The sequence below is a fragment of the Crocodylus porosus genome, unplaced genomic scaffold (assembly GCF_001723895.1).
Source record: "Crocodylus porosus isolate Cpor-Errol unplaced genomic scaffold, CroPor_comp1, whole genome shotgun sequence".
Classification (NCBI taxonomy): Eukaryota; Metazoa; Chordata; order Crocodylia; family Crocodylidae; genus Crocodylus; species Crocodylus porosus.
In genome coordinates, this window is record NW_017728886.1 from 36,209,734 (window position 1) to 36,225,172 (window position 15,439).

General features: G+C 41.4%; 1 protein-coding gene across 3 annotated transcripts in view; it reads left to right on the forward strand.

Moving 5' to 3' along the window:
• The window catches only part of ST8SIA6 (ST8 alpha-N-acetyl-neuraminide alpha-2,8-sialyltransferase 6), an 81,667-nt gene that overhangs the window by 18,954 nt on the left and 47,274 nt on the right, over window positions 1–15,439 (forward strand). For all 3 annotated transcript variants that reach the window (XR_002100556.1, XM_019532498.1, XM_019532501.1), the window contains exons 3-4: window positions 3,712–3,810; window positions 8,971–9,057. Coding sequence is in view for 2 of the 3 variants with exons in the window: in XM_019532498.1 (XP_019388043.1) it covers window positions 3,712–3,810; window positions 8,971–9,057 (186 nt within the window). In the remaining variant the exon portion in view is untranslated. The remainder of the gene's footprint in view (window positions 1–3,711; window positions 3,811–8,970; window positions 9,058–15,439) is intronic.

A 15,439-nucleotide genomic window follows, 5' to 3' on the forward strand; every position in this document is an offset into this window, starting at 1 on the left:
TACAGCATTGCACTGCCGGCTCATGTTCATATTGTGGTCTGTTATTACCCCCAGGTCCCTTTCATTTGTGGTGCTGGTCAGTTTGGCACCACCAAGCCTGTAGGTGTGCAGGGGGTTGTTTGTCCCCAGGTAGAGCACTTTACACTTTTCAACATTGAACTTCATCGGGTTCTGATCTGCCTAACTTGCTAAGCTGTCTGTATTTGTAGCCTATCTTCAAGCATGACCATGCGCCTATAACTTGGTGTCATCTACAGACTTGGCCTGTGAGCTCTTCACTCCTACCTCCAAATTGTTAACAAAGATGTTGAAAAGTACTGAACTGAGCACCGACCCCTGAGGGACACCACTGCCCACTTCTCACTAGGCTGACACAAATCCATTCACTATGACTCTCTGGGTCCTATCCTGCAGCCAGTTTCTTACCCATGTGACTGTCTTGGAGTTAAGCCCACAAACCTCCAATTTTCTCCTGAGGACATTGTGGGATACTAGATCAAAGGCCTTTTGGAAGTCAAGGTTTACAATGTTAATCTGCTCTCATGTCCAGGTAGCGAGTTACCTGGTCATAGAAGGAGATGAGGTTGGTAAGGCAAGACCTTCCCGTGACGAAGCCATTCTGGCTGTCATTCAAAATCTTGCCTTCTGCAAGCTTATTGCAGATGGACTCCTTGATGAACTTTTCTAGGATTTTTCCTAGGATGGAAGTTAGGCTGACTAGCCTATAATTATGCAGGTCCTTCCTCCTGCCCTTTTTGTGGATGGGCACAACACTGGCCCTCTTCCAGTCCTCAGAGACGACTCCAGAGTGCCAAAAGGTTGTGGAAGAGTTTTGTCAGGGGTTTCTGCAGTGACTTTGGCCAGCTCCTTCAGCACTCTCAGATAAAGATCATCTGGTCCCACTGATTCGTATATGACCATTTAAAAAAATGAGACATACACCAATTCTACACCAATTTTATTCCTACTGTACTCATCCTCTACTCTACCTGGCATGGTTTTTCCCTTGCTCCATTGAGAGACCGAGGCAAAGTAGTCATTCAGGAGTTCAGCTTTTTCCTGGGCATAGGCGATGTGTAGGGGAAGCACCAGGGGGCACATGACCCCCCTGGCAGTGCCGGCCCTGCCACTGGCGGCAGCTGCAGATGCTCGCCACCTCCGGCTCTGCCACTGGCAGTGTCTGTGGGAGCTTGCCAGCTCCGCCCCTGCCACCACTGGCTTCAGCGGGTGCCCCCCCGGACTCATGAGGCACCAGTGCCATGCTTCTGGGTACCGGTAACAAGCTCTCCTGAGTTGTTGAGCAATGGCCCCACACTCCCATTTGTTTTTTCTCCTGTTCCCTATGCATCTAAAAGTAACTTGCTTACCCCTGCTTATTTCAAAGCTAACCTTCCCTAGAAGTTATTTGACTATCCACCACCTGTGCACATGCTGGGTAGCAATACAGCTCTGTTCCACATAGCAGAATCTACTATGAAAACAACTAGGTTTGTTCTGTTCCTTCCTACTTAATCCAACAAAGGCAACTGTTCTACCATTCTTACACTCAAAAGACTTCACCTCACTTGCTGGACTGACCCCTAGCGAAACATTTGTATACCTAGAATGAGCCAAGACCCACTTTACTGCTGGGCCTCAGTGCTTCCATCTGAATTGTGTACATGAAATCAAGGGCAAAATTTAGACCCTGCATGTGCAACTGATAGTGCCACCAGTACAACAAACGTTGAGACTCCTGTTTCAGCACCCTCAGATGTGCATGTTTTTTGGGCACTTGAATCATTTGAATGCATGGATGAACACACAGCCATGACCTGGCTGCCAAATCTGAGAGCAGGATTGAGGAGCTCTTGAAAGTACCTAGATATGTGCTGTTATGAATTAATGACATGTTGTCCATATAAAGCCTCCACATTTTTACCTAAGATTTGTGCAAATCTGCTACAAGTATCAGAGCTCCAGTCTCTAAAAAACAAACAAACCCTGAATCGGTGGAAGGAAGTCTGCAGGAGAGACACAGGAAAAAAAAAAAAACAGAAGCAGAAGGTGAGGAAAATAAGAACAAGTGGAGCAAAGAATCTCATGTCAGACTGAAGACTTTGAAAGAGACCGATAAAGAGATAAGGCACTATAGCAGATCAAATGTAGATACCAGAATGAATTGGAAAGAGAAGAAAAGAAGACAATGTTCTCAAAGAAGCTTAACCTGTAGTGCCTTCTTGTACCAGGAATGTTGGAAGAAGAGGAATACTAAAGAGCTGCGGGGTGGGGAGCAGGGGAATATAGAAGCTTTTGAGTGACTGTAAATAGTCATTTATATACATGCTCCAGGAGTATGGGGGGAGGGGGCGATTTAAATAGAGCGGCTTTTAGAACCACTCTAAAGCACCCAGCATATCTTACGTATCAGCATCCTTACGCTGAAGAACAGCAGCAGGGGTGCTTTCACTAAAAGCTCCCCTACCACCATTTTTCATCATGGGGTCACAGATACATGAGACACTGGAGTCTGCTGGAGCACAGTAATTACCACAACCCAGCAGACTTTATTTAATTGAGTCTACTCCAAAGCACAGTAATTACAGTGTGGCGTAGCAGCCTCACTGCATGTGTATAGGTGCCTTTTATGACACGTATGTGGTGATATTCTTATATATGTATTTGTACAACATAAAGCAGAAAGAAAAATGGGGAGGGGATAGTAACCTTGGATCACCATTTTTCTGTTGGCAATCTATAAGTGAGTGGCTTCATAGGCAGGTGAACATACCCCTCTGAGACTCATAATTGCCTTTGAATTTTATATTGTCCCCAAAATATTGCAATTAAACAGCAGCTGCTTTGGAAAAAACATTCCCTGCTGACTATATCCGAGTAAAGTATTTTATTACATATTCAGAACATAGTTCTACAGCTGTTTCCATGTCTGATCTGCACTGCAATTGGCATAATGCAATTTTTAATATAAAATGAGATGAAGAAATTAAATATGTTGTATTTACCCGAAACAATCTTCTGTTTTTACAGAGGAGTTCCTTAATGAAAGTGATTCAGACTTTATTGGTAAAGTTTTCTTCAGAACCTCTGACAGTTATTGATCTGATTGTTGCAGCAAATTAAATGTGGAGCTGTTGCTCAATATATTCTGTCTTTGGGCCCAAGTACAGACAGTCAAAAAGCCTGAGGCTGAATCGATTCAATTTTTGCAGGTCAGTTTTAAGCTGAGTAAATTGAACTGATGAACAAGTGAATAGACATTCTCTTTTGATTCCAGAAATGCAGCCATATGCCTGCAGTAGCTTAAGCCAGAGCCTGGGGGATGAGGTATTAGAGAATGCCTCTCTGCTCAGCTGGAGCAGACAGCTTGGGCCAAGGCTAGCCTACACACCCTGTAAAGGTGGGGAATTTGTAGGGGATGTGCAAAACATCCTGGGATGCTGGGAGACTGAGTTAACTTGAATCTGGAGGGGATCTGGCACAGAAGTTCAATAAACCGATATAACCTAATTCAGTTAGGTCTGATATTACATCCATCCAGGTTTATCTTAAATTGGTTTTGGCCATTTTGAAAGCAGTTGATGTACACTGAACTTCCTTTTTGTTACAGATTTGAACTGGTTTCTGATCACTTATGTCACTTCTGTCCCTAGCCTTAAAGTTTGTTGCTCTCTCTCTTTTTCTTTTTTTTTTTTAATTCTCTTTCCTAAACAGAACAGCTCATAATAAAAATGGAATTTACTCACATGACCCGGCTTTGCAATGTAAGGAGATCCAGGACAACGTTTTGTCTTCATCTATCAAGAAGAAAAGGTACGTGTTTGCTTTTCTCTCCACTTTTTTTGTTTTAAAAAGAAGACTAAGAGTGCTCTGTTCTTGCCGAACGCTCTCATTGACATTAGTACAGAGCTATACAATAAGAAATAAAAAATGCACAGCCAGTGTTTGGCTGAATTTTTTGGTTGGATTTATTCTGGATCTGCACTAAAAAGAAAAGAAATCATCATAATACATGGCAACAAGATTTCTCGTTCTCTGCTAAGAGCCCCAAGGAGACTTCTATTTCTTCAAACTAAGAATCTTAAAAATCATAAGTTATTACATTTTCATTCTTGGATATCTTTTCTTGATTAGCTGACTCCCACCAACCAATATGCAGGCACAAGAATAGATTTCCTCCTCTCTTCCCCCCACCAAAATGTGTAGAAGTGAGCTCATATTAAAAACTACTTGTTATATATAGTGACTGTGGTATTAACTTTACAATAGGAGGCTAGTTGTTCAAGTGTATTGGTAACTTCATGGTAAAAAACACCTCCATCTCTATTATACCTCAAAACTTTTACCACTGGCCTCCACTAGAACCTGCACTTGGTACAGGGGACGGAAAAAATCCCTTATATATTTTCTATGAGTAGACAATGCCACAGACATCAGTGCATTTCCTTTACATACACCATTGCCTTGCCAAGACAGATGCACCATATTTTTTCACACAAACACGCACACCTTTTTCTCCAAAAACCAGTTGTTCGTATTTGGCATGCATATGATATGCAAGAACTATGGCAAAAGCAGGGATTTTGTTATACTTACTGGGTGAAGCCACAGTACCAGAGGTACCAGAATACTAAGCAGGCTCAGTTCCCTAGTTGCTGCTACTCTGTTACTTATTACAAGGAAGGATCTTTTTCTTCTTCATTCTGCCATTCAGAAACAAGGCTTCTGAACCTTGCATGTTGTATGTGAGAATGTGGCAGATAAAAGAAAAAAAGAAAAATCAAACCACTTAAAACCAAAAAATGACATACATATATTGTACTGTTTTGGAGTTTAGGCTCTCCTTTTGTAAGCACTTGAGGTACTAAAACAGGATGAGTGCCAGGATTAATATCAAGCACGTCCTTAAGTGTCTTCAAGATCAAGGTCTTGGCTTCCATTTGTATGGTAAACAAATAATATGAAAAGAAAGGAAATTATATAAAATAAGTTATCTAGCTTTCCCAGTCTTTCCTCTCTCTCCTTTTGTCCCTCTGTTCCCTGCCATTTGGTCATTTTCCCTCTCTCTTTTACCCTTTTCTTCTAATCTGCCAGTCCTTCCCTTTTCACTTCCCATCCTCTGTTGCTTTTCCCTTCTCTAACTTGCTTTCCTATCTTGTGTCTCTGTCTCCACCTACCAGTAGTCCCTCCTACCACCAAACCTTGTTATCACTTCGATGGATGAAGTACTATACCGTTGGTACGTCCCTCCCCACCTTCCAGTTGATAAGGCCCAAAGGTGAGATTGGCTAGGCAGAGGCCAAATTAGTGCAGCTGGCTTGACATGTTTGATAGAACTTGTTTCAGCATGTCAAGCATTCAGGGCTTTGCCCAGAGGCAAGCCTTGAGGGACTGATAATATTCCTGGTTTTGAAAAAGTAATACTGAAGGAGGAAGAGCTATATCAGGCTAGGGAGACAAAGACTGAATTGGGGGGGAAGCAATCTTTTGGCTAGGTTTGTGGAACAGAAACTAGTGCATTGTTCCATGAGTGCTTCAGTTCTGTTTCCTAAGCTGGCAGGAAGCCCTCTTTTTGCTGCCTTTTTTCATCTACTTCTGACTGGTGAGAAGAATATGTAGATAGTGATTTATTTTGCCATTCTAGAGTGCCTCCAGGAATGATCTGGATTTTTTGGCCTCCTGAGTTGATAGATTCCAGGATAAATTAGCTAGTTTAACGTTTAACAAACAGTTTGATAATACAAAATCCTGTGCAAATTCTAAGTATGGTTATACAGGCATGCGTTGGTGGTGATAGATAGCCTGAGGTGCTATGTTCACTGAAGCTTTCCATTTTTATTCCAGAGCAAGCCCTAAATATGCTCAGGCCTTTAAATGCTGCCAAAACACCTATTAATTTTTAACAGCAAAAAGATGAGAGGTCCTTCCTTTCTTTTGTAACTCCCTCTTTTCTTTGCATTAATTTCTTTCTCACAAGTTAGCTATCAGCTTAGGTTGCCCACCCCTCCTCACTCCTCAGTGTTCCTGCCAACTAAACTAGCCTTTCTCTGGCAGGTATTATACTTAGTGACTCGTAAGCGGGGTTTAGGTAGCCCCTCTAACTCTTCCCAGGAGCTCTTTCTTCCCTTCTTCACTGCTGTTGCCCCAAGTGGCTGTTATTCTGATAGTGCTATCACTCTGCCTGTATCCTAGTGTCTCATGGTTACTTTGTACGTGAGATGAGAAACCAAGTTTTAGCATTGTTGTTATATGCTATGTGTGCTATACTTTTAAAAAATGCTGTTTAAGTACTACGTGTTATTCAGCTATCCAGTCTTGGACGTTAAAAATGTCATCTATTTGGCACAGCAATGACATCATATAGTGATGGAGAACAGAACCATGCCAGTGCTACTAGAGCTGAAAAATGAAATCTCAACTGCCATCTTGGCTTGTCTTCACTCCACTCCATTTGAGGAAAGTCCCTGAGGCTGCTTTAAACAAACCATGCTTAAAAAAGGCTCTGTGAACTGAAAACAAAGCTTAAACCAACCCAGATGGAAATGGGGCTTCAAAACAACAGTGCAGGGCTCTTCAGCTCTAACCCTGAATGGGGGTTTGACAAACTACTACTAGTTGGCAAAGGCAGGTTGTCACAAACCATAGCCATGCACTTTTTCACAGTACCTACATGGAGAAAAAATGTATTTATGAATCCCTATTTACTATTTAAATTACATTGCAGTCTGTAAATCATCCATTCAAGAGTAATAGGGCCTTGATGCAGCTTGTACTTTGAACTGCTCAAATGTTGATCAGTTAGCTCAAGTAGCTAGTGCTAGCTTGAGTTTGGACTAGTCGCATGTTAAGGCTAAACACCTTCAGTGACTGTCCTCAACCTTCACAGCTGTGACTTGCCACTAGAAGGCTGGCGAGCAGGGAAATTGGCATGATGCCAGAACTGCCCCCGCGGCAGGCAAGTTCAGAGGATGGAAAGTCTTTTCAGACAGAACAGGAGGGTTGGGAAGAAGATGCTGCATCCTGGAATGCTGGAGGACTGACTGCAACTTGGGCAGCTCATCTCTAAGGAGTAGCCACACATTAATGGATCATGAGTGGGATAATATGGATTGGGGAGAAACCTGCCCTGGAGCGGTGTAACTGTAAGCCACCTAAAGTGTGCTTAAAACTAGTTTTCACGTGTTTAATGTGCGAACAATCCAGGGGTTAAGAGCTCCAGGAGCAACCTGAAAATTTAGTGCATAACAAGGCCCTATAACATGCATCAGAGAAGTTGCATTCCAACTGCCCTCTTCTGAATGTAAGAAGATAAAACACATTGTGGTACATGTCCTTCCTGGCACACACCCTTCCTTAATAAGCATCTCCTCTATTATGCTAGTGAATAGGGTTTTTCTTGAGGTCTTAGGGCTGGCATTATGGATGTGTATGCTTTGCTTTTTGTGAGTACCCTAGGCTTTCTGTAGTTTTTGAGTATCATGTCAGTCCATGACCCTTTTTTTTTTCTCCCCAAGCTTATAGTAGTGTTCCTTCAAACTCTGATCTTCACCTAGCTGGTGTCCTTAGGCAAGAGTTTGCTATCCAGCTTTCTTCCTCCTTCCCCCTCTTGCTGGATAATACTGTTGCCCCAAGTATTTTTTTTCCTTTCTGTCAGATTTGTATCTTGTTTATCTCCAGGTCCCAGTCTGCTCAGTCAGTAAAGCTATTTATTGACTGTTTTACTACTTTCTCAAATAGAAATGTAAGATGTAGAGTTGGCATGCAGAAACTCCCTTGCTTCCCTTTTTAGCTGTAGATCTTAAATGTTAGAAATGTACATTACTAAAGACCTTTTCAGTCCAACTGATATCTTGGTATTAAGAAAAATCAATATAATCTATCAAATGTTATATTGGATAAACCAAAATGACTGGCTTCCTTACATATTCTCTGAGAGTTGTGGGTTACAGTAAATATGATGTGTCAAGTTGCAGCATAGGGTATTTTGTTTTTTGTTGGTTTGGGGGTGGGATTTAAAACCACATGTATGACACTGTGTGTTATGAGACCTAATTGAAACTGAGAGAAGGTAGGAGGGCTTTTGGATGATACCCTGAATGACTCTTTCCTTTTTCTAGATAGCAACTGTTCTTGGGAACATTTGCCCCCCAAAAGATTAAATTGTAGTTGCTGCATCTTTCATTTTCTTTGCTAGAGAGAATTATATAGATATGCCTATAAAAATGACACACATGGGAATATAGAAAAATAAATGGAATCTGTATTAGCATTGAATTCATAAGAGAACATCATTTATTTTCTTTAGACCATATATATTCTACAACTTAGCCTCTTGAAACAGTTTAAAAGAAATGGTTGGGGGGGAACTTTTGGTTTTGTGTATACTTACGCCACTTGGTCCTGTGTCCTAAATGATTTATTTAGAAGGTGTTTTACAGATAAACTTCCATCTATATATTGATCTACAGTCTTGGATGAGCAAACAGATCTCTTGGGGGACTGAAGTAAATAAACAAGGAGAAGAAATACAATGCTACAACTTAGTTTGCAATAGTCATCTCTTCAACCGTCATTAAAGTTTAAAACATGGAATACAAGAGAGGCTGTCTGGCATTATGTAGGCAATGATCTATATATTAATTTAGACTTGTGTTTTTAAAGATGATTTTGAAGTTACTGGGTCATTCAAGATGTGTATAGTCAGATGTCCAAGACTTAAACTTGTATGTATGCCAGAAATTTCTAAAATAAATTTTAGTGCATCAAGTTGGAGAATATTTAATAGGTCATAACACTTAAATAATAGTATCATAAATTACAGAGGTAAAATGGGTCCTGGAATTTTGAAAGAGACTTGTTTTACATACCTTTATATAAATTAATACATCTGTAACTTGAAGGTTTTTAAGAACTATTTGCATTTATGCAATTGTGTAATTTCCACTGAAACTTGCACTTGTTTTTATTTTAAAGGTATTCTGAAAATTATTACCTTCAGATAGTCACAAAACTACAGCACTGCGCATGGAAAAGGAGGCCAGAAGAATATGAAAAATTTAGGTAATACCGTTCAAATTATCCCTATACTATAAAAACCGTAAGCTTCTGTGCCTCCTTGGAACTATTACTGTGTTTATTTCTGCATACCATATAGCACTGAGAACTGGGTAAGATTTAAACAAAAATAATGTAGCTCTACGTGTGTCACCACATCTTGGGAGTGAACTATTACATTTTCTAGAGCAGGTCAAATGAATTCTTCTTAGCTTCGGAAAGAAAAAACTCACTGTGCAGGGGAGAAAAAAACAAACAAAACGTCATAGTCTTATCCATTTGAGCCTGTCAGTCTGAGAGCAGTCATAAGTGTATAGTGCACATCTTACTTCGGGGTTCTAGGTTGCTATTTATTACTTCTGTTGCAGAAGTGCCAAAAGACTCCAAGCAAGACTGATACTGTATGCATCTTGGTTTTGGTCCAGTAAAGCAGATCAAGCACTATCCTAACACAGGTAGCATGAACTCGGGTATTGTCCAGAATAGGGATTCCTGAATCAAGGCTAGTAAGTTTTTTAATTCCTAGCTTGAAAAAAGTTTATTATTGAATTTTTAAAAGTACAACTTGAGGTTCACTGAAGCTCAAACTCATCTGACACCAATACACATACAGTGAGGCTACTCCAATGCACTGTAGTTATAGTGCATCAGAGCAAACTTGATTTAATAGTCTGCTGGAGTGTAGTAATTACTGTGCTCCAGCAAGTCCAGCATTACATGCATCAGCATCCCCATGATGCAAAAATGGGCTTTAGTTAAAGTGCCCCTTTTTTCAGTGTGTGGGGACACTGATACACGTGATGCTCTGGGCACTCGGATTAGAGTGGCTCTCAGAGCCACTCTAAAGCTCTGCCCTCCCCCGCCTCCATGTATAAACACCCTTCATGTCTAGTGCTTGACTGCTTGTAATCTGGTCACACTGATTTTGCAAAAGGGGAAACTCTTGGATCATATTATTCCATGAAATAGACAATGAAATTTTGTCAAGATAATTAAAAAACAGAAAGTCTGCCTTTTTTAATTATTTAAAATTCCAGAGGTAGCTAATTCTAATATCCAATATTAATAAAGTCTGCTGCACTATAGCATGAAAGTTATTTTTGGAAGCAGACAATGACTCTTGTAGAAATATAAAATATCATTCTTTGCATGGCTGGTACTGAAGCATCATTTAATGCTGGCACAGCTATGGGAACAGTCAGGTCATAGTGTCTGGTGCTGAATCTTGTGAGTCTTTCTATTAACAGCATCAGACTTGGATACAAAGATGCATAAGGGGCTATATAAACTTGACATCTTCAAGTAAAACTGGCCATATTAATTTGAAACCCATGCAACTGAAACTCAGCCTAGGCAAGAGTAATACATCTGCAGGTGGAGAATTCCATGGGAGACTGAAATAGCCCCTTCCAACCAAATTCCTCAGTATGGTGCAGGAGGAATCTTACTTTGATCACTACATGCTCTCTCTTGCTCTAGCACTCTTTCCCTCCCAACTCTGGGCATTTTGAAAAAGTAGACAAGGCTGTTCAAAGATCAGGCCAGAAGTATGCAGTCACAGCTGTGGGCCTCAACAAACTTTCAGGAAACCAGGCTATGCCTCTACTGTTATCCAGTGATACAGTGAACAAATATACTCATGCTAGATTTAACCTAGCTAATTCAGATGCCACTCTTATAGGAGCATAGGCTTCAGCAGTGATTGTACAATGTTGTTTAGGATGTTGGGTACTTAGTAGCTGAAGCCTGTAACACAGCTGCAGCATTACTGGGACCCAAACTAATTCAATTGCTGACATGTCCTGTAGTCATACTTCCCATGCAATGTACATATAGTAACTTATCTTCTCTTCCCTTCTTGAAATAAGCTTCTTGATATTTCATGCACCAACTTTTAAGTGCAGTTGTTATACTAATTTCCTCAAGATCAGGATATAGTAAGATAAGAAGTTCCCCACTGCCTTTTATGAATGTATAATACTGTTGCAGGGCACAAAGGTGCCCTGCTCCTAGGGGGGCAGAGGCTGCCTGGGAAGAGGCCCAGAGAGAGAGAGAGAGAGACAGAAGCCCCGGTGTAGGTTACCAGGGCAACAAGCCAAAGGGTTAATTAGCCTGCACCTGCACATGGTCAGCTGATTGGAAGGGGCCCATATAAATCATATAAATCCCAGGACCTGGCCCAGAGAGGACAGTTCCCTGCCAGCAGCCGAGGGGGAAGGAGCTCTCCCAGAGCAAGCAAAGGGGAGAGGCTTGTCTGCAGGAGCAGCTTTCAATATTGTTAAGGGATGGAGCATTCCCCAGCAGGGTTTGTCTGAGGTTATGGCCGAGCGGCTTAAATTTATTACAGCCCAAGGGCTTGTGTTTTGCTTATTATTGCATAAAACCAGTGGTTTGGGTAAGGCTATCAGGGGATGGAGGAGGCCTCATAAGGGACCCACGGCAGCATGGGGACCCCAGCACCAGAGAGGGTGCAGCTGTTGGGACACACAGACCCCAGTGCCCGTGAGGCGCCGAGCGAGACAGGGCCGCCGAAAGCCCAAGCGCCCATGAGGTGCCGAGCAGGACAGGGCCAACTTGGTATGGTAAGGGGCCTTGGGAGATCACAGCCATCCTGCAGGACCCCATCCTGTGACAAATACATGTATACAGGCAGATGTACAAGTTACTTTGGGTGCTGTATGATTGTTATGCAAAGGATATGTGTGTTCTTATAACTCTTCTTCTTCTCCTTTTTCAAGGAGCAAGATATTAAAGGTTTATAGATATCCTGCCCCCAGAGCACTTCAGAAACTTGCAAGAATTCTGATTTTTTTAGCACATCAGAGGAACAAGTCTTTAAGATTTAATACCTTGTTTACTAGCTAAATCTGTGTACATGACAAGCCTACCAGCTTTTGTATCAGTCTTGAAGCAAGCGTGTTCAGAAACTAAAGCTGCAAAGCAGTGCATGGAACAAGGATGGAAAAAGATTTGGGGGGAGGAAGAGAGAAAAGTGGATGCTAGCTTATGTTGGATGGCAAGAGTTTGGTGGATCTGCCTTCTGATTTTTTTTTTTTAGACTTTTTTTTTACAGATTTTGGGGATAGTGGACACTTTTTTTCTTGGTGAAGTGTATGAAAAATTAAAGGGCTGCTTGTGCTTTTAAGTTCACATTTATCTATGTGTACCTCTTAAGAAGAATCTGTGTTCCTCCATGTGTCCATCTATGGGTCTGTTGCCATAGTGCTACATGGATATTACCCCATGCTGCTTTCTAAAAGCCTGTGATCTAGGTGAATATAATTAATTCTATCTTACATTTTAAGGAAATTCAGTGCAGTACAGTTACGTGAGAGGAGATAGTGACAAGCTGTATGACCTGTTAGAAGGAGGACTAGCACTGCCACTCACATGCCTAATCCACTGGAGTTTTCTAATGCCTATATCACTCTGTTCCTAGACAAACTGCTTTACTTCAGTGTTTGCTCAAGTATAAAATGTACCTACCTTACGAGGATGCTTAATTTACTATTTTACAGAACAGACACACTCACCAACCACCAATAAAAAAACACATTTGCAGCATTCAAGTACAAAGTAGATAAGATGATGCATTTTTTATAAAGGATATAAAGTCCTCCAAAGCATAAATTAACATCTAAGTAATGAGAACTTCCCCACTGTAAGTAAGTTACTTTACAGGTGTTCTCTGTGAACACGGTTTTTTTTTTTTCCCCCCTCTCCTCTGCAGCTAATGGCTGCTGTCAGATTCTGGGTACTGGAGTCGCGGGCCTGGTCTGTATGGTAATTGCTACATTTTTAGAAAATAGCACTCGCTAACGTTGAGCAAATGTTCTGCCCTGTAGCTGTATTTCCCAACAGACCTAAACCAAACAAAGAGATTTGAATTCAAATAAGGAACAAGAATGGATCGGAAAGGAAATATTTACCTTTGTACTTGGGGGGAAAAAATTAATATGTGGCAGCTTTATGCTTCACCACACTCTAATTTTCCCATTGGTTAGATCATCATGCACTGAGTAGAGTCTGGCTAGCCCACTACCTCCTGCATCTTCTGCAGTGTAGATGCATGTAATTTTTCCTCCACCATCTTCACTCCACTCCTCAAGTACAGGTTCCTTCATCTAAAGTAGTTAGAGTGAATATGCCCATGTGTATAGCTCAGACATGGTGTCCTCATTCTCAACCTGGCAATGGTCAGTGTTCTGACAGCTGCAAGGTAAATTGTCTTCTCACATACCACTTGGTCACATGTCACTTAAAAACAAAACAAAACAAAAAGGATTTTATAGGATCTTAGGAAAGTAGGGGTAGAAAGGACCTTACCAGGTCATCTAGTCTACCCCCTGCTCAAGGCAGGATCATCCCTGACTAGACCACCTCAACCAAGCGTCTGTCTAACCTGCTTTTGAAAATGTCCAAGAATGGAGATTTCACAGTTCTTTAAGCAGTCTGTTCCAATGGTTGACTGTCCCTATAATCAGAAAGTTTCTCCTCATCTCCAAATTAAATTTTCCCTGCTGAAGCTTGAGGCTGTTGCTCCTACTTCAGTGCCCTGCAGCCACAGAAAAAAAAGCCCTTCTCCATCCTCTCTGTAAATCACCCTTTACATATTTGAAGACTGTTATCAAATCCACCTTCAGTCTTCTCTGAGCTATGTAGCCCTAGCTCTTTCAGTCTGTCCACTTCAGTCTTTGTCTCCCAGACATCTAATTATTTTTGTTGCCTGAGCTGGGTTCCTCTTAATCTGTCCACATCTTGCTTGAAGTGTGTGGCCCAGAACTGGACCCAGTACTCCAAGTGAAGCTTTACTACTGCTGAATAGAGAAGAAGAATTACTTCCCTTGATATGTAAGTGACACTCCTGTTGATACAATGCACATCCAGACAGCATGTCACCTTATAAATGAAAATCAGGTTGTTCAGGCATAACTTGCTTTTGGTGAATTCATGCTGGCTTTTCCTCATCAACTTGTTCTCCTCTAGGTGCTTCACTATAGATTTCTTGAGGACCTGCACCTTGATCTTTCCAAGTACCAAGGTCTGGCTGACTGGCCTGCAGTTCCCTGGATCCTCCTTCCTTTTCCCAGGCACTAACCATGATGCAGTGCTACTGCACAGTAGTGTCTTGTGTAGACATGCCCAGTGTGCTGTTGCAAAAAAAGTCAACAAGAGCACACTGTTGGCTTATATTCAGTTTGTCTACTGTGATCCCTGCATCCTTTGCTGTACTACAGCCTAGTCAGTCATTCACAGTCTGTATTTATGCATGTATTAATTCCATTCCCAGTGTAGGACTTTGCGCCTGTCCTTGTTGAATCTTATCTTATTGCTAGCTGACCATTTCTCCAGTCAGTCTGTCATTCTGGATTGTTGCTCTGCCCTTCAGAGTGTTTGCAACTTGGTGTCCATAGGTAAATTTGCTAAGGATGTACTTAATCCCACCATCCAAAAAATTAATGAAAATGTTGAACACAGACACCTTTGGGGAACCTCACTTGATACCTTCTCCCAACTAGACATTGAGCCATTGATTACACTTTGAGTACCATGATCCAACTAGTTATGTATCCACCTTACAGTACTTTCATCTAGACTCTATTTCCTTAGCTTGCTTATGAGCATGTCATGGGAGACTGTGACAAAAATCTTGCTAAAATCAAGGTACTTGCTAAAATCCATTGTTCTTTCCCACATCCAGAGAGCATGTAACCTTATAGAAGGTCAGGCTGTTCAGGCATGACTTGCTTTTGGTGAATTCATGCTGGCTTTTCCTCATCAATTTGTTCTTCTCTAGGTGCTTCACTATAGATTTCCTGAGGAACTGAACCATGATCTTTCCAAGTAATCAAGATCTGGCTGACTAGTCTGTAACTCCCTGGAACCTTCTTCTTCCCTTTCTTAAAAATGGGTATATATTATACCTTTTTTAGTTATCTGGGACCACACACAATTTCTGAGTTCTCAAAGACAGTAGCAAATGACTGAAATTACCTCACCCAATTCCTTCAGTACTCTCTAGGGTCCCTCCTATTCCTGGTCCTGCCTATTTGAAAGGTTATAACTTCTCTAATTCATCTCTAACCTGTACTTCTACTATTCTGGACTGTTTGTCTCCTTCCCTGTTTATGAGCAGGAAGTAGAGAAGAGCCTTCTCCCCTAGTTGGGAGAATACCTACCATCTGTATCAAAAAGTTTATCCTTAATGCACTCCAAGAATTTGCTAGACTGCTTGTGCACTGATGTGTTTCCCTGTCAGATCTCCAAATAATTAAAGTACTCCCTGAGAACTTGGTCCTGTGATTAGGAAATTTGACAGCTGTTGAAAGAAGGCCTCTTCTACCACCACCTCCTGGTTTGGTGGCATGTAGCAGATGCCCACTGTGGC